General features: G+C 42.9%; 1 protein-coding gene across 8 annotated transcripts in view; it reads left to right on the top strand.

Moving 5' to 3' along the window:
* Nucleotides 1-26321, top strand: part of SH3PXD2B (SH3 and PX domains 2B) — a 164880-nt gene that overhangs the window by 18329 nt on the left and 120230 nt on the right. For 7 of the 8 annotated variants that reach the window (XM_053299010.1, XM_053299003.1, XM_053299004.1 and 4 more), the window contains one exon: nt 2829-2909. The exons of the other annotated variant lie outside the window; for it this stretch is intronic. Coding sequence is in view for 4 of the 7 variants with exons in the window: in XM_053299003.1 (XP_053154978.1) it covers nt 2829-2909 (81 nt within the window). In the remaining 3 variants the exon portion in view is untranslated. The remainder of the gene's footprint in view (nt 1-2828; nt 2910-26321) is intronic. 8 annotated transcript variants of the gene reach the window in all.

Here is a 26321-nt window from a genome sequence, read left to right as displayed (position 1 = left end):
CTTTTCCTTTTTTATGCTGCCTGTATTTAAGCATGCTCTCCGAAGGCTTTAATCAGATTTGTGGAAACTATTTAGAGGGATTGATTTTATTTAAAGCTCAGAGTAGTAAAACAAAACATGGGAAAGTAAGAGCTTGCAATACGCTTTAGAAGACACAGAAAACAGAAGAGAGATGAGAACAATAAAAATATCTTGCAAAACTCGTACTTATGACCCCTTACTTGGTATTTTCTAAGCAGTATACTTACTAGGATGCAGTAGGCCAGGGTCAAAGCTCCACCAATTTTCCTGTGAAGTTACTTTCCTTCAAATGGGTATTGTTGCACCCCCAGTGGCATCTTTCTTTCATGACAGCAGAGTAACGTGGGAGGGATTTTCACCGTTCAAGATGGGAGAGCAGAAGAACAAATAGTAGGGGAAGGATTTGGATACAGTGAGGCAGATGCTGAACACTGAGGTGCAGCAGAGGAAGGAGAGTGGAGGAGTGAGTGTGTGTGTAGAACAGTTGCTCTGCTCTCAAGGAGCAAGAGAGCAGGTGCATATATAAGGAAAAACATGTGCTCTGAGGACTAGTGGAGGAGGCAGCAAAAGCTCAACAAATCTGGGATATGTAAATTGGAAATCGTTACAACTATAAATCTAGTGGAAAATAAGAGAAGTATGTAACCAAGTTTTATTTACTGGTCTGCTTTGCGGGCGGATTCTGGTCTATCTGCAAATAAAGTTGCTCCAGAACATATTGTCGTGGCTTTGTAGGGAATGTAATGACACATTAAATAAAATAGCAAGTTCTTCCCTTGGAGATTCTATGATCGTGCCTCATTTTGCACTAGCTGCAGTATATTGGTGAATGAAACAAATCTCTCAAAGGGACCTTAAATTTCCAGTGCACCCTTATCCAAAGGACATCTCTCCACTCAGGAAGTGAATTCATGCATTGTGAATTAATTGCAGGGCCAGACTGGGGCCACCGAGAGGGAGGTGGAATGTGTGTGGGGAGGGCGCCAAGTTTTGAGCAGAATAGGTAATTAATGGTGGGAGTTGGGTTGCAAGTGCACTGTGCGGGTAGGGCGCACCAGGAATATGCCCTGTGGGCCAGTCCGAGCCTGATTAATTGTAGTGCGAGAATAAGATTCCTTGCTGCAAACAAATCCATCTCTCAGTAGGCAGCAGAGCTGGGCAATGTACTAGGTTAAGATGCCACAGATATTAGATGCAACTTGCTTATTTCCCAAGAGGAAACGGGCAAAGGCAGCAGAATTCTCGAGGAGATGTAGCCATTATGTGGCATGGCCAACAGCCAAGACTAACAGCCTGTGATCTCTAAATATTTACCAGTTTTTCCATGCCAACAGGCTGTGTATGTGGGTGGGAAACTAACTCTGGAGAACCTGGTCACTTTTTCTAAGAAACTGATTCCTTATGCTGCTTCTAATCCCTTCCTCTAGCAGTATGGAACAGTAGAACCTGCTTTGGTGTTACCATTGCACCATATCATAAGGGCAGGGAAAACTTTTCAGTCTAGGCACAGGGAGTGGAAGCCGAATTTTGATTTAATTGAAGTGAAACATGTCCTGTCTCTTTCCCAAAGTGCAGGTAATAAATGCTGATCCTTTATGAAAGCAACTGCTTAGCTGTAGGGGTGTGCACAAACCGGTTTGGAGGCCCTTTTACAGACCTCCAAACTGGTTTGAAAGTGGGGGGGAATAGCTTTAAGGACTGGGGAGGGTGCTCTCTCCCCCCCCCCGGCCCTCCCTCCCACCAGCACTGTGTCTAAAAATGGTCCCGCAGGGCGTCAGCATACCTCGCCGCCCCAGTGTACGTTGGACCAGAAGTACCCAGAAGTGCTCGACGTGCACACATGTGCACTATGCACTTCTAGGTACTTTGGTTTTTAAACAGAGCGCCAGCAGGGTGGGGGCTAAGAGCACCCCCCGATCCTTAAAGCTACCCCGCTACCTTCGAACCGGCAGGTGCCGTTTCCGTGCACACCACTACTTAGATGCAATTTAAGGGCAATTTTAAACTGCAATTTTAGCTGCTCTATCTTTCATCTAGGCAGTTTTTCATTACAGGTGCTTTATTTAACTTGAGGGGTAGCTAGGGTTGAACTGAAGCCCATCCACCACCCACAAACCTTGCCATGCTGTTTGCAGGCAGGAAACAGGACCTTCCTTTTTCAGGAGGCCTCTGTGAACAGGAGCAAAGCATTCACCCCACTTAATGCTGTACTAATCACTCTTCTCCCTGCTGTCTGCCCCAGTCATTTTTCTGTCATTCATAAGATGCAAGAGGGAGGGTAGAAAGCTTTGCCCCTGCTCTTGCGCCTTGTGAATACAAGAAAGAGAAGAAAAAGAAAGCTAGGGTCCAGTTGGTACGGGAGTACAATTGCCATTTATACCAGTGCCATGCAGTTAAAGAAGTGAATGGAGCAGAGGCGGCTCTTGTGAAACCTTCTCCGCCTCTAAAAAGCCCCCTTTGATCCCCCCCAAATATTTATTACCCTTTCATGGAACTTTTAAGAGTATAGTAAGTGACCTTCCTATAGATACTGCAGTCACTTTCTGAAAGTGATTTTTGTGTAGTGGCCTTTTTTTCATCTGCTGGACTTGCACAATTTGCTGCTAAGGTGATTTGTGTCTCCTATAGAACCTTGGTCTGATGTATTTAAAATATAAACTCATTGAGTCCACCATAATGGTAATCTTTAATGTTATCTAACATGTGTAAAATAACCATGTACACCACTCTGAGCTCCTCAGAGGAAGAGCGAGATATAAATGTAAAAAAATTATAAATAAATAAAATATCTTCCATCTTCTCTACAGGTTTATATTATCAAAGTCACCTGGTCTAATTCCTCTACAGAGGTTATCTATCGAAGATACAGCAAGTTCTTTGACCTCCAGGTAGGACACTTTCCATGTTCCTGCTAGAATTTAAGTTTTCTGTTCTATGGTTTATAACATATTGGTTTCACTCATGTTTGAGTCTTCAGTGCCTTTTGGGGATGGGGCAGATCAGGCATAAGCATTATACTTGTACACAACTGCCCCAAGTCACCTGCAAATTTTGGCAGTGTCAATTCAGTGAACCGGAAGATTTAAATAGCAGACCAGCATGATGACCTCCCAGTGTGATTGGTCTCCTGAGGTGTGATTGGTCTCCTTCATGCTTGCAGGAACAGTGTTCACACAAAGTTGGTTCACAACATACCGTTCCTGAAACCTGATATGCAAATTCACTTTTAACACTACCTTCATGTACGAGTCATGTGGGAGCAAGATGGTGAAGAGGGCTTATGTGAAGGTCGTCTTCAGATACATGAAGGTTAAGAGCTTTTTTTTTTAGAAATGTTTTTATTGGCTAGACAAAATGCTTACTACAGATGTTAATTCCAAAGTTTTACCGGAGTTGGTTATACGGTTCCTTGCTCTTGCTGTCTTTTTGAGGTACGTTTTAGGTTTGATTTCAATTGATGATTTTATTATACATCTTTATTTGGTATCTCTTGTGGATTGATTTTAATGCTGTAAGCAGCTTTGGGAGCCAGCTTGTGTCCCAGGCCCTGAAGGCAGCAGGGGCTCTGTTGCAATGCTTGGCCCCACCCCCTGTCTGTAGTGCCAGAGTCCCAACCACAGATGAAAAAAAGAAAACAGAGCAGATGAGGGGTTGCGTGGGGAGCACACGGGTTGGAGAGGAGCAGCGAGCACTCTACAGACCTATATTCTGCTCTGTTGTCTCTTCTCTGTCTGTGGGTGGGACCCTGGTGGTGTAGCCAGGGAGCAGGGCCAAGCTCCTCTCCCTGACCACAACCATTCAACCTGATCGGCCCTGCTGGGCAGGCAGAAAAGAAAACTAAGGACGTGTCGCTTCAGGAGCATTTTTGCTGCTCCTCTCTCTGACTGGAATGATCACTCAGTTGCTGAGGGAGTGTGTTTGCTGCTGGCTGCCTCCTGACCCTATCACTCAGCTGCTTGGGGTGTTAGAGAAGGGTACCTAGAGCCCCTGGTGGCGCAGTGGTAAAACTGCCACCCTGTAACCAGAAGGTTACAAGTTTGATCCTGACCAAGGGGCTCAAGGTTGACTCAGCCTTCCATCCTTCCGAGGTCGGTAAAATGAGTACCCAGAAATGTTGGGGGCAACATGCTAAATCATTGTAAACCGCTTAGAGAGCTTCCAGCTATAGAGCGGTATATAAATGTAAGTGCTATTGCTAAGTGCTATTGCTACCTACTGCTTTGCCTTGGAGTTCCAGGCTGCCTCTCTGCGGCCTTGTGTGAAGGTGGCCTTTAATCATGAGCATTTTTGTGTGTGAAGGAGGAGGATTTGCTTTCCTTTCACTTTTCACACAGAGTATTAAGTCAAAATGCTTCACGGTTTGAGTACAAAAGCACTGGGCATAAGAAAATGGATTTCCTATGTGAGGGTATAACTGGTTTATTTTTGCTGGAGCTGGGTCCCTTCTCGCTTCAAACACATCTTATGGGCCTTATCGGTCCAGGGCTGCTTCTAATAGTAAAGACTGTGCTAGGAGGTTGCCTGGAAAGCAGAGCAGATGGCTGGATGACTTTACCCCACAGCGTGGGATAAACAAAGGCTTGAAAAGATATAGTGGCTCTGCACCACTGGGCCTAAGGGTCATTTTATTACTTAATGACTTCTTATTAATTCTTTTGCATTGGGCTTAATCCTGTTTTCATCCCTTGTGGATGCTGTTAGATTTTGATCCAAAATCTCATATCCATGTTTCCCTCCCTTTCTTCTCCCATCTTTCCTCCAGGCTCCAATTCCTTTCTCTCCCTTTCCCTTCTAGAAAGGTTCTCTGTCTCCAAGTTGTGCCAAACATTCTTGCCTTTCCCAAGCTAATTCTCTTGTTTCTGCATGCCTTAATTTATTTATTTTATTAAATATCATGGCCTCAGTTTCCAATCCTTCCCAAAATGTGGTGTTCCTGGCATTGCATGATATTTTCAGATCAAGGGCAGCTGACTTTGTCTGCTAAACTTGGCATTGGCCCACTACTTGGCCCATTTCATGTTGTGGTGCTTGCAATAAGAGAGTCAGATGCTAAGAAAGATGTTTCAGTATGTTTCTTTCATTTTTCCCCTTTTCTTTTTAAATCCACACTGCCACTTTAGATATAGCTTTGCTTTGAGGAATGCATTCAAGAAAACTCCCCCCGCCTTAAATATTGGTGTTAAATTGGTGCAGTCTTTCTGATACTTATTACAAATATCTGCTGAAAATTACTTAAAGTTCTGTCATACTGAATGAGAATTATTGGTGCTATCAAATATTTCAGATCACAGCACAGTCCAAAGTTGGCTGTTAATATAAGAGTTGTCAACCATGTGGCTATTTGGAAAGCAGTTTACTGCTTTTTATTCCAGCTTAAAGGTAAAGTGTGGCATCAAGTCGATTTCGACTCCTGGTGCCCACAGAGCCCTGTGGTTTTCTTTTGGAGTGGTTTCTACAGGAGTGGTTTACCATTGCCTTCTCCCAAACAGTATGAAATGATGCCTTTCAGCATCTTCCTGCTGCCCGATATAGTACCAGCAGGGATTCAAACTGGCAACCTTCTGCTTGTTAGTCAAACATTTCTGTGCTGTGCCACTTAAGGTGTGCTTGCTATTTGGTTGCATCTCTAAGTAGAACCCTCTGGCTCCTGCTTACTGCATAGAATGCATTTCTGACACACTGATGGCCTCTACCCACAAAGCTCCTGTGCCCGTGTTTTGGGTTAGAATTCAGCATCTTAAGAATTTGCTCTTTTGCTGCAAATGCCTTCATTCAGTTACTCAGCTCCTTCTCTGGTTTCTCTTTGAATAAATGGCTCTAATGAATTCTTTTGCCAGGACATACCATGGAATGCAGAGAGAGAATTAAATCATTGCACAGAATATTGGCAGTATAATGCATCTTGCACTTATGGAAAAAGAATATATTATGATGTTTCAGAAGTTTGGCTTTTCTGTAGTGTAATGCGGTACCCTGTTTATAATCCTGAAATACCGAAAATGCTTTTAACATGTTGGCTTCATTATTTTTGTTTGAAATTAGTGACTTGGATGCGCCTTAAGACAGACAAAACCACAGCAGCTGGTCTTATTTGGTGTGAAAGTAGTGGGAAAGGACTGCTTGAAGTTGTGTCTTTAGGGGAAGGATGCCAGGATCAAGTATACTTTATGTATACCTGAAAGCTGGATCGTTCCAGCAGCCTTGGAGATCTTATCTTGCACATCTTCAGTGGCTATGTAGAAATATCAGGGTATCGAGCCTTGAGGTCTCTTAAGTAGCCTAGTCTGTAGTGGCCTATATATATAGGTACTCTCCGGCTTTACAAACTACCCATACTTACAAACAAAGCTCCACAATCTATTAAATCAATGAAGTCGCCATCTTACAGATGTCCCACATAAGAACTATATGCGTTCCAAGTTATAAACAGCGAACTTACAAACAGACCTTTGGAACACAACTCATTTGTAAGTTGGGGACTCCCTGTAATTAAATTTCAGGTGGATCTGAATTCAGTTTCAGTCTGATCTTGAACTTGTACAGCTGCTGGTGAGGGAGTTGAGCTGCATGGTGGTAGTGTACATTTTGCATTACCGGGGGGGCGAGGGCGGGGATGGGGATATTACAGTAAATAACTGAGGAACAGCTGTCGAGCAGCAAGTTGGTCACTTCCTTAACTTCGGCATCTCACCTTTTGCTTAACTAAAAGGGCCCACTCCCTGCTGAGCCAAATCAGACCCAGCTGCTTCTTCTGACATAGTATGGGCATGGTTGAATAGTGGCTGGGCAGAATCACAGTACTTTTTAGTGTCTCATGTACGAGTTAGAGTCCTCCTGTTGTAATGAGTGTATAACAATCCTGCATTTCCTATGTTACTTAGAGGAAATTGAAACCTGAGACTAGAAGGGACTGCAGTTTTTCTGCCCATATGCACTACATTTTACACTGTGGTTTTTTTAAAGGTAGAGAATAGCAGTTGAATGATTTTTGGACCAAGCACTGAAACACCTGTCTTCCTTGACATATTTGTTGTAGTGAAAATGTCACTACAACTTCCCTACCTGCATCCTTCATTGACCAATGCAGTATATGTAACTTCCATTGCAGTTACTATGATTGCTTTCTGTGAACAATATTGGGCAAGGTTGGGCATATTTGGACATATTTGGAGTTTTGTCAGTTCCGGCAGACGTGCCTCTGGTACCATCTGGTCCTGTTGTGTTGGATTCTTTTCAATTGGTGCAGCCTGAGGATGTGGACAAGATCCTGGGCAGTGTGCGGGCGACATCATGTGCTCTTGACCCTTGCCCTTCATGGCTAATAAAAGCTGCCAGGGAGGGGACAGGTGGATGGTTGGAGGTAACTATTAATGCCTCATTAAGGGAGGGCAGGATGTCACCGTGCCTCAAGGAGGCGGTGATGAGACCATTATTAAAAAAGCCCTCCCTTGATCCCTCCAACTTGGACAACTATAGACCGGTCTCTAACCTGCCCTTTTGGGGCAAGGTGATAGAGCGTGTGGTGGCGTCCCAGCTGCAGAGGGTTCTGGATGATTTGGATTATCTGGACCCTTTTCAATCTGGCTTCCACCCTGGGCATGGGACCGAGACTACCTTGGTTGCTCTAGTGGATGACCTATGCCAGGAACTAGACAGGGGAAGTGCATCTCTGTTGGTTCTGCTGAACCTCTCGGCGGCGTTCAATACCATCGACCATGGTATCCTTCTGGGCCGCCTCTCAAGTATGGGAATCGGAGGCACTGCGTTGCAGTGGTTCCGGTCCTTTCTTGGGGGGAGGGTCCAGAAGGTGGTGCTGGGGGACTACTGCTCGGCTCCGTGGCCGTTGGCCTGTGGGGTCCCGCAGGGATCGGTCTTGTCCCCCATGCTGTTTAACGTCTACATGAAGCCGCTGGGAGAGGTCATCCGGGGACTTGGACTGAGTTGTCAGCAATATGCGGATGACACTCAGCTCTTTCTGTCCTTGTCACCTGATCCTAGGGAGGCAATGGATGTCCTGAACCGGGGGCTGGAAGCCATGATGGGTTGGATGTGGGCTAATAAACTGAAATTGAATCCGAACAAGACAGAGGTACTGTTGGTCAGTAGGAGAGCCAATCGAGATGAGGAGATTTTACCGGTTCTGGGTGGGGTTGCACTCCCCTTGAAAAAGCAAGTACGCAGCTTGGGGGCACTACTGGACCCAGCTCTGCTTTTGGGAGCTCAGGTGGAGGCAGTGGCCAGGGTTGCCAGGGTTGCCTTTGCATGGCTTCGGCTAGTCCGCCAGCTGCATCCCTTTCGAGAGAAGGCAGATCTGGCCACGGTTACCCATGCCTTAGTCACATCACGGCTGGATTACTGTAATGTGCTTTACGTGGGGCTGCCCTTGAAGAATATCTGGAAATTGCCGTTAGTGCAAAATGTGGAAGCTAGGATTTTATCCGGAGCTGCCCGATGGGAGCACATCACACCCAAGAGTTTCACTGGCTGCCAGTTCGTTTCCGGGTCCATTTCAAGGTGCTGGTTTTGACCTTTAAAGCCCTTAACAGTTTGGGCCTGGGATACCTGAGGGACCGCCTGTTCTCAAGGGTTGCTGCCTGCTTGACAAGGTCATCTAAGGGGGCTCTGCTCCGGGTGCCCACAATAAGGGAGGCTCGACTGTTGTGCACTCGGGACAGGGCCTTCATTGTTGCTGCCCCAGACTTTGGAATGCTCTCCCAGTGGCCATTCGCTCCTTGGACTCTATCACAGTTTTTAGAAAGCTTGTTAACTCTTGGCTTTTTATCCAGACTTTTACATGATTGTTTCTATTGCTGCTTCTATGTGTGTTTACCTGTGTATAGTTTTTATGCTTGTATTTTTAAATAGATTTTAAATTAGATTTGTTTTATATTTTAGCTTAATATTTTTGTCATTTTATTGTATGTTTTTTTAATTTTTGTAAACCGCTTTGAGATTGTTTTTAATGAAAGGTGGTATATAAATTCAACAATAAATAAGTAAGTTGACCCGGGGAACAGCAGCTACAGCTGTTTGTTCTATTCACCCTGGATTTTCAAAGCCTTCCACCCATTAAGACTTCAAAGATGCTTTCTGGAGGGCTGAAAGATTTGACTTCTTTCCTTTGCAAAGTTTTCCAGCAGCTGGTTTCTGTGATATAACAATGTACCCTTTCTGGAAGTACACCGAAAAGTGGAAAAAGAGGTGAATGTGCGTTATTGATGGAAGAATTTGAGAAATGTGCAGGCAAATTAGGGTGATATCCACTGACATCAATGAATAGCCCTGGTGGGGAGGATTTCAGGCAGGTTGAATTTGGATATTTGCTTGTAAATTGGCAGTTCCATATTCTTTAGAGGTCAATACAGCAAAAGGCTAGTTACCATCTATTCCAAATAGCCTTTCTAGAAGCTGTCTCCTGAATGAAACTGCTGTTGTTCCCTTCACCATATTTTGCTCGATGTAGATGGATGCAGAGTAGACCATTTAAGAGAACTAGTGTAGTGGCTAAGAGACTGAGCTGTGGGCTGGGAAGACCTTAGTTCAACTCTGCCATGAACGCATGAAGTGTTAGGCCTTTATTCCCCCATCTGCAATTTGGAGATCATTAGACTAACTTACCTTAGAGTTTTTTTTAACCATTACTGAGGATAATGTATGAAGGGCCATTTAATACTCTCAAGTGCTACATAAATGGGGAAGGATTAATGCTGTACAAAAATAATGTTTGTAATTATGGATCACACTTTATTTATTTATGATTTCTATACTGCTTTTCATTAAACTAATATCAATGCGGTTTACAATATAATTAAAACAATGCACAATTAAAATACAAAAAGTACAGATATTAAATATAAAAATAATATATCTTTTTAAAAGGTTAAAAACCTATATAAAACAGTAACACACAAAGCAAAATGCACTCTCATTTAAAAGCCTAGGTGAAGAGCCACATTTTCTTAGTTTAGAAAAATTGTGGATTAATATGTCATAAATCTTGGGCTTGCCATTCTCTCCTAGCTTATTTCAAATGAAGGAATGGTTCTTATAAAACAGGCTTCTTTCCCATTAGCTCATATTGTTCTGTGCCAGGTGGTACTTTTGTAGGTGTCCCTACTTTGGAAGCAAAGCGCCTTTGCCTTCAGAATGAAGGTGTAGGCTATTTAATGTGCCAGTATTATTTTGGCCACTGATTCTGCTTGGCAGATATGGTGGAAACTTGAACTGGCATGAGTACTGGTAACTGTACACCAAATGACTGACTTGCATTATGAGGCCTCTTGTCAGACACCCCCAAGTTAATTTAATGCACAGTTTTGAAAAGGAAAACTACTCAAGTCTAACATTAATTTCCCCTTTTTGTCTGCAGCTAGAATCAGATTTAAAACGTAACTATTTCCTCTCCAGAGCTGAGAGTTATATGTTCTTTTGGCAGGTCCTATCTGCAATACCTACTGAACTTGTTGCTGAGTTTGAGAAGATAATTGATCTCATTTGCATTAGCCAATTCTTCTCTTTCTTGTATCTTAATATGTGGTCTGAACTGAGTCTGGAAACTTTCATTTCACCCTCTTGCCGTTGCTTGCATATTATCGGATGTGAAGCCACATAGATGTTTCCAACTGACTGCATGCTACTTATGTTACTTGGTCATCATCAGTGGTGGCTGGTACAAGTGAATTGAGGGGAGCCTCTGGTTAGACCCGTTCTCAGTTCGCTTGCCCTGTCCTGGCTGCAGCATTAACTCCTTGCTTGCAGGCTGGTCATTCACTGGATTGGGAAACTGGGCAGATGACCAGTCTGCACACACAGGGTAAATGCCACAACCAAGGGCAGCAAGGGAGAGTGAGGCAAAAGGAGTGAAAACGAGCCTCATCTGAGGCTTGCTTACTCCCCCCCACCCACCGAGATTGGCCACCACTGGTCATTTTCACTATAACTGTTGTTACTGGCACCAGTTATACAATAATAACTAGGAAGGCATCACTCATTGGTGCTGAAGTTAACTCTGATTTGCCCATGGACATGCATCTTTGCATTAGCCACAGAATAGACTTTCTTGTGGGGATGTCTCTATATGGATTTCCTCTTCCCAGCTATGTACACTAGATGAACACGTCCTCCAAAATGTCATTTAGTTCCCTTTCTAAACCTCCCTATTTACAAGCATAGCTCCTTCAGTTTTCCCCACTTGGGAGTATAAAAGCATGTCATGCACTACCCCATAGATGCTCCAAGACAGGTCAGTTTTTCCTGAATTCTCCCTTCATAAATGGTTCTAGCCTGACATATTGCAATCTAGTTATAATTTGGCTCCTTGTTCTTAATTCATTTATAGCTTTTCTGCATTGGCAGCTAGCAGAGAGCTCTGTTCTACCAAATGCTCTCGTGCCAAAGTAGGCCAGCCAGTTTTGGAACTGGCTTTGAGACTGTAACTATCTGCTCCTTTTTTATGTGTTGCTGTGAATGACATTCTCTCTGATTGTTACCTTTGGAACTTATTTGAGAAATTCCTCCATAAATGATTGTGCCAAACTAAAGCAATATTGAGTAATTTGACATAAGAGAAACCCATTAGCTTTGGGGCACTTCTTTTTTGTCCAAGGTCATGAATGATCTGTTATGTCACAAAACTGAACATTGATGAAAGTGGAGATCCAGTTCTCAGTACACTCCTGGGCAAAGATTACTACTGGCACAATAAGTGTGGCCATGATGTTGTCTATTTATAACCTTTGTTATTGGCAGCCATTTTGCATTCATGTTGACCCAGCCTTGGTCAACAAAGCGCTCTCGCATATAAAAGTAAGTGCCTCTTTAGAAAACAGCAGGGATATGCTGTTCTTGAATGAAGATGTCTCCTAAATCTCATATAGTATTTTTAGTAATATACACCATTAAGGTAGTGTTGTGATTTTTGTTGTTTGTTCTACATGTTTTAAAAACCTCTTTAAAGATTCACGTTTGCTTGGCAGGGCAAGAATGCTCTCCCATTGTTTGGGAGTGATAATGTCATCAGTCCTGCTCAACCTCATTGCTCAGTAAATTCTGTCAGTGACTTGTTTTGCACCTTAAAAAAAACACCTGAAAAAGTATTTGTGAAGGGAAATTCTGTAAATTTTTAGATTCCTGCATGATAGCATGTTTCTTTGCTAGCAATGAAGATGACATAGGAGGAACGATGAAGAGAGTGAAGGCCACAAGGTTAGTATTCGAGCTGGTTTTGTCATTCAAAAATCCCCCCTCCCAAAATGATTACCCAAGTCTTTATATGGCATGCCAGTAAAAGAGAAAAATATTTTTATTTGCTTTTTCTCCCCCTTAAAAAAAGAAGAAGAGTGACTGTGCAGAGAAGGGAGGGAGAACAAACACTGGCTGGTCAGTGTCTATTGCTCTCTTTGTCTTTTTAGCCTTGGAAACAACTGAGACAATTATTTCAGGACTGATAAAATCTTCCCCCACCTGCTGGAGATGGAGAAATGTCTTGATAATAATAAAGGGCAACCAGTACAGTTGAACAGTTTAACTCCCGTCTCTGAGATAGCTTGGGCTTGTTTCCTTATATCACATGGTCACTGACTACTTTGCTGTGGCTGCATCCGTCCAGTAGTGGCCTCCTGCTTCATTTTACTTTAGAACTGCTAGGTTTCAGTGCTTTTACTGTGCTCCAACCTTGTATCTCATAAGAGGGAGGGGAAACTGAGTTCCTTTTAAAGACCAGAGGGGCCAGAACTTTTTACAGTTGTGTTACAGGCAGACATTCAACAGTTGCCACTTTGCTTTGCATATGAGGATGGCTATTCTGCCTGTGCTTCAGCTGCTTGACAGCCAGAACTTCAACAGGTGCAGTTTCTGTCTCCAAAGGCTGGGGGCAACACCACCAGCCAAGTTTCTCCCTTGTGAGGTATAAGGTTGGAAGCTGGTAAAAACACTGAGGCCTAGCAGTTCTGAGGTAAAATGATGCAAATAAAACGATCAAATAAAAATCTGAATAACATAATACTGGAGATAATAAACATTTTAGAAGTTACTTGTACCAACGGTGACATGGTCCTGACACACTAACACCACAGATTTCTCAATGAATAAATTGTCTCTTCTCACAGCATCTACCCATGCTTTCTGTCACTTTTTTCTTAGGGATACAGACAGATATTTTCTCTGGTTGTACTTTTTGCTGTACTCTTGCACAGTCATCGTATACACCACTTGTACCTTCTGAATTTTTCAAAATCACAGTTGTTTTTGGTCAAATTATTATAGGAAACCTACCTCTCTCTATTCACTAACCAAAGATGGACAGCAGGTGTGCTGTCACTGCACAGCCAACTTGGTTGCTGCCTGTTTTGGGGAGTATGGCCAAATAGGAATTTCATGCCTTGATTTCAGCTGCGTACGAGCGGCTTTCGGGGTGTTTGGGGGAGAAACCATGAGATTTCTAATCACTTTCTGGTGAGAACTGAACTGTTAATCAGTCAATTGCATTTATATATCTCCCCATCCAAGCGGCTCTGGGATGTTTGGATGGGGCGGTATATAACAATGACACTTTTTAAAAGAAGATATTTCAGTTGAATGAGTATTTGGAGCAACTGGATGAACACAGGTGTTCTCTTGTACACAAGAAATCTGCACCCCAGGTGTTCACAAACACCAAGCCATTTTGACTGGCTGGTGCAAAATGCATGTAAATGTGCAGACAGCCACTGCAGTGCTACTATCTTGGCAGGGGAAAAGGTAGTGGGAAAGCACTTAGCTAAACACATAGAAAGGTCCTCAGAACCATAACATCTTCAGCAACTGCAGTGATGAGGTCTCAGACTCACTACACCATTTTCAAATACAGGTAGAGAACTGCACGTTGGGTGTTCCCACATATAAACAGCTCTCTGCATTTGGAATGCTAGCCTGTCAGCAAGACACCTAGGCTAGAAGGTTACTGTGTTGTGTTTTATATGCAGGGAGTCTTTTATGTGGGAGTGTATTCAAATACTATAATCTCCGTATGCCAGAGGCCTATATGTGTGATATTTCTGAACATGAAGTTGTCTTTGAAAGGAAAACTCACCACTCCATGGGATTCCGTGCATTTAATAGTTTGTCTCTTTCAGCCCTCATGAATGCAGCTGGTTGAAGGTGGTGTCTGTATGTTTATTTCTAAATCCTGTGGGTGATGTGGTGGTAGCTTAGCATTCTTGAGTGGGTGTGCACTGGAAATAAGACAATGTTAAAACACATGTACTGTGAACTGGAAGATAGGATCGTTCTAAAGCAGGCTGATGTAATATTTTCTCTCCTTTCTTTCCCCCACCCCATACCTCTGGGTATTGATGTATAGTATAAACTTGTGAGCATATTTTTAAGCACTAAATCACTTCAGATCTCCATTGCTTTAATAAAATAGATTTGTGTATCCTTCCACAATTCCACGTTAAAGCAGAAGCTTGACGCGTGAGCTAATGTTCCTTTACTCCACGGCCATTCAATAAAAAGCTTTAGTAGAGAAATCCAGCCAATGCATTATTGGTGGAGTCTGGCTGAAGCTACAAGAATATGTCTTGTGGCCTGTTACCATCTCAGACCATGAGAAAATGAGCCATCTGTCTCTTCTCGCACCATGGTTTGCTTTAGAACCTGTGGCTTACCTTATGCTATTATACTACTTAAAACTTTATTTTAAAATGGAGTTCAGATACTGAGAATGCATAAGGACTGGCTATATTTTAAAGATCACTTGCAGAAAGGAGTGATGGCTTTTAAATGTTTAGATTCCTTTGCTAGTTTTACTCTCTTATCAGCCATCCAAGGAGAGCAGTGATTTATTATAAAGCCCTCACCTTTGTATGTATGAGAACTGTGACATGTTGAGGCAAGAAAAAACATGTTGCTGATATGCAACGTTAATTTTAGTAACAAGTTGGATTTCCCCTTATATGCACAGTGATGCATAAAGAATAGAGACAGCCACTGCATTTTAATTTTCCTCACCCCACATATTCTCAGAGACTAAGTCTCCAATCTCTCATCGTTGGGCAAGGTGATTGAGTGAGTGGTGGCTAACCAGCTCCAGGCAGTTTTGGAGGAAACCGATCACCTAGACCCATTTCAAGCAGGCTTTAGAGTAGGCTATGGGGTTGAATGTGCCTTGGTTGGCTTGATGGATGACCTTTATCAGGGAATTAACAGAGGGAGTGTGACTCTATTGGTTCTTTTGGATCACGTGGCGGCGTTCGATGCCATCAACCATGGTATTGTTCTGGATCACCTGGGGGAGTTGGGGATAGGAGGCACTGCTTTGCAGTGGTTTCACTCCCATCTCTCAGGCAGATTCCAGTTGATGGAACTTGGTGACAGTTGCTCTTCAAAAAGAGAGCTGCTATATGGAGCCCCCCCCCCCCCCGGCTCCATTCTCTCACCAATGCTTTTTAACATCTACATGAAACTGCTGGGTGAGGTCATTGAGAGATTTGGTGCAGGGTGTTATCAGTATGCTGATGACATCCAAATCTATTTCTCCTCATCCTCATGATGAAATGGCATTAACCCGCTAAATGCTTGCCTACAGGCAGTAATGGGCTGGATGAGGGATAGCAAATTGAAACTGAATCCAAGCAAGATGGAGATGCTCATTGTTTGGGATCAGAATTTGATGGCTGCGTTAGATCATCCTGTTCTGGATGGGGTTACACTCCCCTGGAAGGAGCAAGTACACAGCTTGGGAGTGCTGTTGGATCCAGGCCTCACACTGGTATTTCAGGTGGAAGCTATAGACTGGAGCGCTGTCCATCCACTTTGACTGATTTAACAGCTGTGTCCATTCCTTGAAGAGAACGATCTCAAAACAGTGGTGCATCAACTGGTAACCTCCAGGCTTGACTGTTGCAATGCGCTCTACATGGGGCTGCCTTTGTACATAGTTTGGAAACTTCCGTTAGTTCAAAATGCAGCAGCCAGACTGGTCTCTGGGGTAACCCAGAGAGACCATATTATGCCTGTTTTAAAACAGTTGCCCTGGCTGCCGATATGTTTTCAGGCAAAATACAAAGTGCTGGTTATTACCTTTAAAACCCTGAATGGCTTGGATACAGGCTACCTTAGAGAGCGCCTTCTTCTGTATGATCCCCATCGCATGTTGAGGTCATCTGGAGAGGTCCATCTCCAGTTACCAACTATATGTCTGGCGGCAACTTGGACCCAGGCCTTCTCTGTAGCTGCTCCTGTATTATGGAATGCACTCCCAGCAGATATCTGCAGTTTAGGCTCGCTGTTGGCCTTTTAAAGAGAGCCCTGAAAACCTATTTGTCTGGACTGGCCTTCCAAGGTTTTTACATTGTTTTTGGATATTTTAATTGGTTTTCAGTGGTTTTGAATACTTTTTAAATTGGTTTTATATTGTTTTAATAGTGTGTTTTAGATGGTGTGTGTTTTATGTCTTATTAAACTTGTTGTGCACTGCCCAGAGCCTTTGGATGGGGTGGTCTATACATTTAATAAATAAAAAAAATAAAATAAAAAATAATAAGTAGCACAAAGATACTTAGCTTAGAGTTCATGGGTTTTACATGTGTACATGTATTTATGTGAATGGCTGTCCATGTGCTCATTTAAAAGTCAACATGAGGACTGGATCCCTCAAACATAATGTAATATGCTGTATGAATAATTGTACACACATATAGATCAGCGATCGTATACACTCTGCACACATTTAACATGATATAGGGATAGGACTAATGTTTCAGGGGAATGTATGTTGAAAAGTCTTTACATGATCTCAGTAGGGATGTCAGGTGAACAAATCCAAACAAAGAAGAACCTTTTCAATTAACTCATAGGACATACAGAATGATTTGAGGTACAGATGAAATGAGAAATGTGCAAAGGCTGTTGGGAACAGTCTGAATAGCCTGATACACACAGCAGTACTAATTTTTGTTGATCCAAGGTAGCTAATGGTTCTGCACGTGATGTAGTGCTGTACCAGGAATTTGATCTGAAGGCGAGAAAGACCTGTAACTTTTGCTAACCCAAGACTTATTGTCAGTGGACTCCATTATCCTATCCATGAACAGACATTTATATTACAGAAATGGGTCAGTTCTGAAAAAGCTTACTGATCATCTGTGTGGGGCACAATTTTAGGTTTGTACAACAGCAACCCATTCACTTAAATATTGAGTCCTACTGAATAGTTGAATGCTACTGAGCAAATGTGTGTGGTAGCACTGGCCAATTCTAATTTTAACATTGATTATCTTTCAGAAAAATGTAATGCAGATACTGATGCTTTGTCTTTTGTGTTTCCCAGTTCTAATAAGGAGGTGATATTGCCAAGTAGGGCAAAGGAATTGTGTAATACTACTCTGACAGCATCTTTACTGTCAGAAGAGTGCAAAGTGTTCCAGACAATCTGGTAAAAATCTTTGGTCTTCAACCAGAAAGTTTTTCTATGCTATCTGTAAGTTACATTGCATTAGATAAGTGATATCCCCAATAACATATCTTGGTACTGCTGATTAGCCTCAGTCTTGGATGGGAATCTACCATGTTCTTCCTGCTCCTTGTGATTCAGCCTGGGCTGGGTTGCAAATAATTCTACTGAATCACCCAGTGTATGCCCGCCTGATCAAAATTGAATATCAGATAATTAAATACGATTTGTACAGATTTTTAAAATTCTAAGTCATCGGTAACTTGTTTATGTGGGAGATGGTACTTAAAGGATAAGTAGTAATTCTGAACTAAGTGCTATGCAAAGTGTGCAGGAAAATGTCTAAGCACCAAAATAATTACGAGGGATATGCAGAGGTAACATAGCTATTAAATCAGTGAGATGCTTAACACATGATACATCTAGGGTTGGCAGTGAACCTACCAGTATGAACAGTGCCAAGATTTATTGGAGCGTTCACTAGTGTGTTCCAGAGCAAGAGTGGGGAGATCAACAGAAACAGTTTAGTTGCAAAGTTTACATAATCACTTCCTCTGATACTGAATGTGGGTGGTCCTGTGTCAGTCGTTTTGGAAGTGATACAGGCCACCCAAAAATAAAGTAGTGGTTTGTGCATACTTGGGGAATGCCATAGATATGCAGATGTTTATAAACTAATTTTAAAAAACAAAACAAAAACAGAATGATCCAGCAAAGACTTATGAGATTTCAAAGCCTACAGAATGTAAAGGGTGTTGACTGAGGAAGAAAAGAAAGAAAGAGGCAGGGAATTGGCCTGCATGAGCCCCTAACAGCTTAAAGTGAGTTTTCTGAAGGGGAGAACGAGCATTCGAAAAAGCACACTTTTCCCTTCCCCATTCTTCAGACACCACTCCCCCATATGTAGCAATAGCACGCCCAGATTTGGGCTGCGTGTCCTGAAGCTGAGCTTTATATACTACTAGTGTTTGTAAGCCCGTTGGATAACGGGCACTAGTGGAGCTGTGCGCTCCGGACCCCCGCCGCCATTCCCCCTCCCGCCACCCACCGCCGGCCGCGGCTCCGGCCGGGCCTGCCACCGGCCGCGGCATCGAGTTTCTCCCACCGCCTCATCCGGCGGCCATGTTGGGTGGCCAGAAGCAGCCGGCCCGAAGAAGCCAGATATGCGGCGGCGCGGCCAGGCCTCGGCCATGGCTCCCCCGCGCCTCGGCCAGTGTCCCCCTCCGCCGCTTACCCGGCTTCTTCGGGCCGGCCGCTTCTGGCCGCCCAACATGGCCGCCGGGTGCCGGCGTTCGCGGCTCCCTTGCTCTGTTCTGGGCATGCGCTTTGCGCATGCCCAGAACAGGCAGGCACGAACGCACGCTTGGTGTCCGTCCACGGACGGACACCAAGCGTTTTATCAGAGAGGATAGTGTAATAGACAAAGGTTACAGGAGGGTGAGGAAAGAAAAATGTTTCCACCACCCCTTTGTAAACTCTAAACAGTGCTGCCATACTTCTGTTCTCAGCTAACTGGAGGCTGGAAAGAAGCACTTCTGTTAGGGGCTGGTGATACATTGGTATTAGCATCTACAGAGATGTCTCGTAGTAAAATATTGCAGAACACTTAATTTTCTGATTTTTTTCTTCTTCTTCAGAGACTGTAAACTTTAAGTGGGTATAGTTACATGAATGCCTTTATAAGCAGGAGCAGGTTCGTTTGCATAAGATTGTATTGAAGGGGATTGGCCAAGAGGATGGAATTTCCAAGCTGGATTCTCCTGAGGAATCATGATGGGGCCAAGACAGTTTGTGAGGCAGTTTTTACCAGAGGGTTTTTTTCAGCTTGTCTGGTGAAGATAGGGAGACTCTTTGAATGAGCAAGGAGAACTGGTGTTGTCTCCACACATTCAACAATTCTCAGAAGAAAGCTGAAGAACCACTGGGAAGCTTTGGGTTGCTTAGATGTGACTGTCAGCGGCCTGAATCCCACAAAAATCCTTCTTCTATGTGAACCTCTTTGAATACATTTTTGTTGGAAAACATTATATAAATATTCTAAATAATAACACCTGGCTGTGAAACTTGCTACAATTTCCAGCCAAGATTTGGAATAACTTATATATAGTTTCCTCTTTCCTCTGTGGAATAGACAGCCTTAGATGGTAGTGATAGTTTCCACAATCTTTCACAGAGGGTTTTTTAAATTTATGTCCTTCGTATCTATTGGATACTTTTTTTGGATTACCTTTTATGGATTTATGGACCCTGCTACAGAGGCTTTAGGATCCAGTTACAAGAAATTAAGGCATTTGGTATGGTTTTATGTTTGGTGTTAATTTAAACTTTGTAAGATTGTTCCAAAGAGGGTTTTTAATTTTGTTATCTAAAGGTATGTGAAGGACAGAGAAAGCATTAGACAGAGCTCAAACACTACACTAATCCCTATTTTGAACCCAACACATCTCTCAGCATCTGGGTTGCACTTGCATGTGGCAGGAGTCCCACAACTAATCATGAAATATCTGCAGGACTCTACAAATACAGTCTCCATGGTGACCAAGAACTTAATTCTGACAATCAGAAATGGTATGTGTAATTTCTAGTGCTGATTAGAGCAATTTCACCAAAATTGATTTCATCGAAGTTTTCTTCAGAGAGGAAAATTGATTGGAGTTTGGGATGTGGGGCTTTTCAACATGCAAAATGTGACTGGCATCCATTCTGAGCCATGCAATTGGAGTACTAAGTCACCTAGCCCATAGCTACTTGCGTCAACAGTAACTACTGTAAACTTGTTAGCATCATAAAATTGTAAGACTGGGGCATTTAAGATTGTATTCTTTATCTTTGTAAAGGCTGCCTGTTGAACTGGCCCCAGACATATTGGATCTATTGGATCTCAGTAGCAGGTTTATGTATTATTTATTTATCTAACACATTTGTATACTGCCCAAAACACAAGTCTCTGGGCAGTTTACAACAAAACAATAAAAACAGATAAAAAGATTAAAACATTGCAAGAATTAAAATTTAAAACATTAAAACTATTAAAAAGACAAATAAAACAATATCTAATTAAAAGCCTGGGTGAACAGATGTGTCTTGATTGACTTTTCAAAAGTTGTAAGAGATGGGGAGGCTCTTATTTCAGCAAGGAAGTGTGTTCCAAAGCCTCGGGGCAGCAATGGCAACTGCAGACGAACCTCTCCAGATGATCTCAGTGGGCGGTGGGGTTAATGGCGAAGAAGGTGTTCTCTTAAATACCCAGGGCCCAAGCTGTTTAGGGCTTCATAGGTTATAACCAAGACCTTGTATTTTGCCCGGAAACCTATCAGCAACCAGTGTAGATCTTATAAGATAAGAGTGTTATAGTTTCTCCAAGATGACCCAGAGACCAACCTGGCTGCTGTATTTTGGACCAGCTGCAGTTTCTGGACTAGGCAGCCTCACGTAGAGTACATTGCAGTAATCAAGTCTGGAGGTGACCAGCAAATGTACTACTGTTCTGAGGTTATTTAGCTCAAGAAATGGACGAGGCTGGCGTATCAGCTGAAGCTGCCTCAATCTGGGACACCAGGGAGAGTTTTGTGTCTAGAAGCACCCCCAGACTGCGTACCTGTTTCTTCTGAGGAAGTGTGACCCCCATCCAGAACAGGCAGATCAAAATCATCTTCCGAGTTCCTACCCCTCACAATAAGTAGCTCCGTCTTATCTGGATTCAGCCTCAGCTTGTTACCTCTCATCCAGCCCATCACTGCCTCCAGGCAGGCATTTAGGGAGGTTATGCCTTCTCCTAGTGATGTTGACACAGAGAAAAAGGTTTGGGTGACATCAGCATACTGATAACTCCCTGCACCAAATCTCCTGATGATCTCTCCCAGTGGTTTCCTGTAGATGTTAAACAACATTGGAGATAATACAGAGCCCAGAGGGACACCACACCGAAGTTCAGTTTTTGAACAACAGTCCCCAAGGGACACCATCTAGAATCTGCCCAAGAGGTAAGAGTGGAACCATCTCAAAGCCGTGCCTCTCACCCCCAACCCCCTCAGATGCTCCAGGAGAATTCTATGGTAGATAGTATCAAAAGCTGCAGAGAGGTCCCAAAGGATCAACAGAGTCACACTTCCCCTCTCAATTCTCAATTGGAGATCATCCATTTAGTGGTTGTGCCCCTGTGGAGTGATCTTGCAAGTATTGACTGAGATAATTCACCACACCCAGAAAGCATCTCAGTTCAGTTGTTTATTGGTGCTTTTGAGTTTCTAATGGCTTTTACTTTTGGGGGGCATGGCTTTATGCTCTGTTCTATAATCATTTGTCCTAAGAACACTATCTCATTTGGGCGGAAAATGCATTTTTCTTTTTTTAGTTTGAGTCGAGATTCTTGGATCAGATTTACAAGGGTAAATCTCAATCTCAAGGCTCAAACAATTTAGCCTAAGAAAAATTAGTCCTCTACTCTTGTGGTAATTTCTTTTACCATCTGTGTAACATGACATGCAATAGCAAAGTGCCCGGTTTTTAAACATTTATTGCACTGTTCTCCTCTAGCTGGACAAACCCCTCTAATACTGTGATTCTTTCTCATGCGGACTGAAATTGTATGCCTTTTTGCTATTTTATGTGCTTTTGAAATAGCTGGGCTGTATTATCTGCGGTTTCTTTTGTTCAGCTTTTGCAGCTGCAGATGTGAATTTTACTTTTTCAAAGTGGTTGCTCTTTTTTCTTCTTCTAGTGCTTTGTGGAGAAAATATTACTTCCTCCCAGCTGATTTCAGGTTTCCTCTGCTCCCTGATCTTTTATTTTATTTATTTATTTATTTATCAAATTTGTACACTGCTCCAAACTTTTGTCTCTGGGTGGTTAACAATAGCATAAAACAAGTTAAAAACATATACAAAAACTTAAAACAATTTAACAATGTAAAAATAAACCAGAGATTAAAACCTAAAAATTTTAAACGCTGAGAAAGCTTGGGCGAACAGATGGGTTTTCAGGTATTTTTTTAAAAGTGCCAGAGATGGGGAGGATCGTATCTCAGCAGGGAGTGCATTCCACAATCTTGGGGCAGTGGCCGAGAAGGCCCGTCTCTGTGTAGCCACCAAACGACTTGGCAGTAACTGGAGACAGACCTACTCAAGCGACCTCAATGGGCGATGGGGCTCGTAGTGAAGAAGACGCTCTCTTAAATACCCAGGGCCTAAGCCGTTTAGGGCTTTATAAGTTATAACTAGCACTTTGTATTTTGTCTGGAAAGCTATTGGCAGCCAGCGTAGCTCCATCAGTAAAGGAGTAACGTGATCTCTCAGAGATGACCCAGAGACCAACCTGGCTGCTGCATTCTGAACCAACTGGAGTTTCTGGACTACATACAAAGGCAGGCCCACATAGAACACATTACAGAAGTCAAGTCCGGAGGATACCAACAGATGTACCACTGTTTTGAGGTCATTGATCTCGAGAAAAGGGGCACAGCTGGTATATCAGCTGGAGCTGATAGAAAGCACCCCTGGCCCCCGCCTCAGCCTGAGAAACCAGGGAGAGGTGTGAATCCAGAAGTACTCCCAGACTGTGAACCTGTTCCTTTTGGCAAAGTGTTGCATATAATATTGGTACCTTTTCTTTTGAAGTGTTCTTATCAACTTAGGTCAGTCAGTATGCTGTATAGGATCTTGTTTAGTGCAGCTTCTTTGAATGCTTTCTCTGGGTCCTATTCTGCCTTATGAGTCTAAGTGCCCTCTGTGCTTGCAGAAGGCAGACTGCACTGAGGGACTGCCTTGGACTAACCGAAAATCTTTCAGAAACTTGTGGATGTTGGATGGATATATGTGCTGCTTCTGATTCATGCATTCCAGTTTGCTGGTAGTATTGGGGCAAGTAAATAAACACAACAGAGAAAGGAAAATCGATTCCATCAAACTGGCTCTAACAAGCTGTCCTTCCCATAACCTGAACTGTGTAGACTCTGTTCTAATTATTTGTCAGTTGAAGCCAAAATTTGTGCTGCTTAAGTCATCTTGACTCTGGGCCAGTCACTTCTCTCTCAGCCTAACCACTTCACAGGGTTGTTGTGAGGAGAAACATAAGCATGTAGTACACCGCTCTGGGCTCCTTGGAGGAAGAACGGGATATAAAATGTATAAATAAATGAATAAAAATCTTGTTGTAGGCACTAACATGCCACTGTTCTTGATGGTGAGCACACTAGTCATTTGCACATTGGAATTCATGTAACTATATGCTATATTGACTACTCCTGATGCAGATGATTTATATGTACGCAACACCACTCGCTCCATGGTAGCTAATTCCCGTTGGGAGCATTTTTATGAGCAGTAATTGGTGGCAGTGTGGCTATAAGTACTGTGGTGCACAGGAAGCCATTTCCACATCTAAAAATGCTTTTATGTCACCACTAGTAATCTGTGAACACCCCATAGAACAAAAACAACAAAAACAAAAGAGAAATTATGCAGTTTTGCTCTACAGCTTAATTTGAATTCTTCTATTTTTTTTTAAAATGCCACCTAATGGTGCAGCGGGGAAGCAACCTGCCTAGAGAGCAGGAGGCTGTTGGTTTGAACCCCAGCCGGTATGTTTCCCAGACTAAGGGAAACACCTATATGTGGCAGCAGTAATATAGGAAGGTGCTGAAAAGGCATCAACTCATACTGCATGGGGGGAGGCAATGGTAAACCCCTCCTGTATTCTACCAAGAAAACCACAGGGCTCTGTGGTGGCCAGGAGTTGACACCGACTCAACAGCATGATCTTTCCTTGTCTCTTTTCTTTAAGGTTACATGTTTTTCAGAGGGATGGGCCAAACTGTCCACTTTATTAACTTGTAATCACATGGTTCTTATCCATGTCTTAGAATCATGTTTGTCGTTTAATAGCTCTGTCTTTTTATTAGCTGCCTTGAGCATGGAAAAGTGAGATATGCAATTCGTTTTTTATTATTATAAATTATTATATGCCCAAGGGGACTAGGTGGATCATAGCCATTGACACATAGGAACAACTGAAAACTGATAGCATGCAGGTTTTTTTCTGAAATAAGTATACAATGTGAATTCAAATATTTACTAATGATGCCCTTTATTTCAGCTTTTCTGCAGGCTTTTCATTTATACAGTGTTTAATTCCTATGACCCTTGCATACTCAAAGGTTGTCTGCTGTATGGAAGGAATTCCAGCATCTGTAGTCCCTGTTAAATGCTCTCTTCTAATCTAATATTGCTTAGCAGCCGACTGGTTTCCTGGCTAATTCACAACTTTGGCAGAGAGCCTCTGATGAGTAAACCAAAGATGTTGCAGCCTGGTTTTTTTATTTTTATTTTTTATCCTATTATAAAATACAGCAAAGGGGTATTTTTGATGTGAGAAGGGAAAATGATGCTTAGCTTTTGAAGACAAAGCATATGCTTTCCAATGCTGGTGTATACTTCAGTGGCTGAACTGTTGGTTGGTTTAACTAGACACTCCTTTTATATAAAAATTTAAAAGCCCCACATTCTGGAACAAAAGTTCAGTTTGTGGCAGTTCTGACCACCCATTCAGGAGGTTTCCCAGACTGTGAGCTTACTGTTCCCAGAGGAAGTGGCTTAAGTTAGGACGAGAGTAGATACACGTTTAAGCGTGAATAAACATAAATTGGACAAAAGCTGGGGCTGTTCACATTGCTATTTTTTATTACGGTTTGTGATGGTTCCTTGTGGTTTTTCAAATGTAGGATTGTTCATATGGCATGCTCTGCCTCTCCCTGGTCCTTCTGGCCCATTGTAGAAGAGGCAGGGCACCCTGCCTCCTCCTTCCTATTCATGCATTCACCTGTACACAGGTAGTGTGTGTGTGCATGTTGGATGACATGCATTTTTTTTTTAAAAAAAATTACTATTTTTTAAAAAATTCAAAAAAGTCCTATAAGTGACTTAGAACATAAGAACAGCCATGCTAGATCAGGCCAAAGGCCTATTTAATCCAGCATCCTGTTTCACACAATGGCCCACCAGATGCCTCTGGGAAAGCCCACAGGCAAGAAAGGGCATGCCCTCTCTCTTGCTGTTGCTCCCCTGCAACTCGTACTTAGAGGCATCTTGTCTCTGAGACTGGAAGTGGCTTGTTTCACTGCAGAAAATCACATAAACTTCTGGAACTGAACCCCCACCTCTGGGACCATCATTCTGTCCCATGTGGAGGAATCTGTCCTTTGCCTTTGCCTTCATGAAAAAGAAGAACACTGCCCCACTTTTCTGCCCCACTTTATATTTCCAGGATGTCTGGGCATAGAGTTCTGAAATTGGGGACAGGATGACAGGACTCTGCATATTGAATATGAAGCAAATAGATCAACCCTTTGATTCTGAATGAATTTTTGAAACATTTTTGAAAATGGCTAAAAATCCCTAAAGCTGGTTTGTGTCATGGCAGACAATTACAAAAACTCCTGGTACTGAAGCTGCCCCCCCGCCCGCCTCTTATATTTCTGGCATGGCTGAGCATGGAGTTCTGAAATCAGGGACACACATAGGACAGGATGACAGGAGTCTGCCCTTTGCCTTCATGGGAAAAGGAGGATACCACCTCAATTTTCTGCCCCTTGCTTTATATTTCTGGAATGCCTGGGCATAGAGTTCTGAAATTCAGCAATTTTTAGACATTTTAGCAATAGCAATAACATTTATATACCGCTCTATAGCTGGAAGCTTTCTAAGCGGTTTACAATGATTTAGCATATTACCCCCCAACATTCTGGGTACTCATTTTACCGACCTCGGAAGGATGGAAGGCTGAGTCAACCTTGAGCCCCTGGTCAGGATCGAACTTGCAACCTTCTGGTTACAGGGCGGCAGTTTTACCACTGCACCACCAGGGGCTCATTAAA

This window comes from Hemicordylus capensis, chromosome 2 (assembly GCF_027244095.1).
Source record: "Hemicordylus capensis ecotype Gifberg chromosome 2, rHemCap1.1.pri, whole genome shotgun sequence".
NCBI lineage: Eukaryota > Metazoa > Chordata > Lepidosauria > Squamata > Cordylidae > Hemicordylus > Hemicordylus capensis.
The sequence above is the reverse complement of the archived record's forward strand: the minus strand, read 5'-3'. Positions and strand labels throughout refer to the sequence as shown.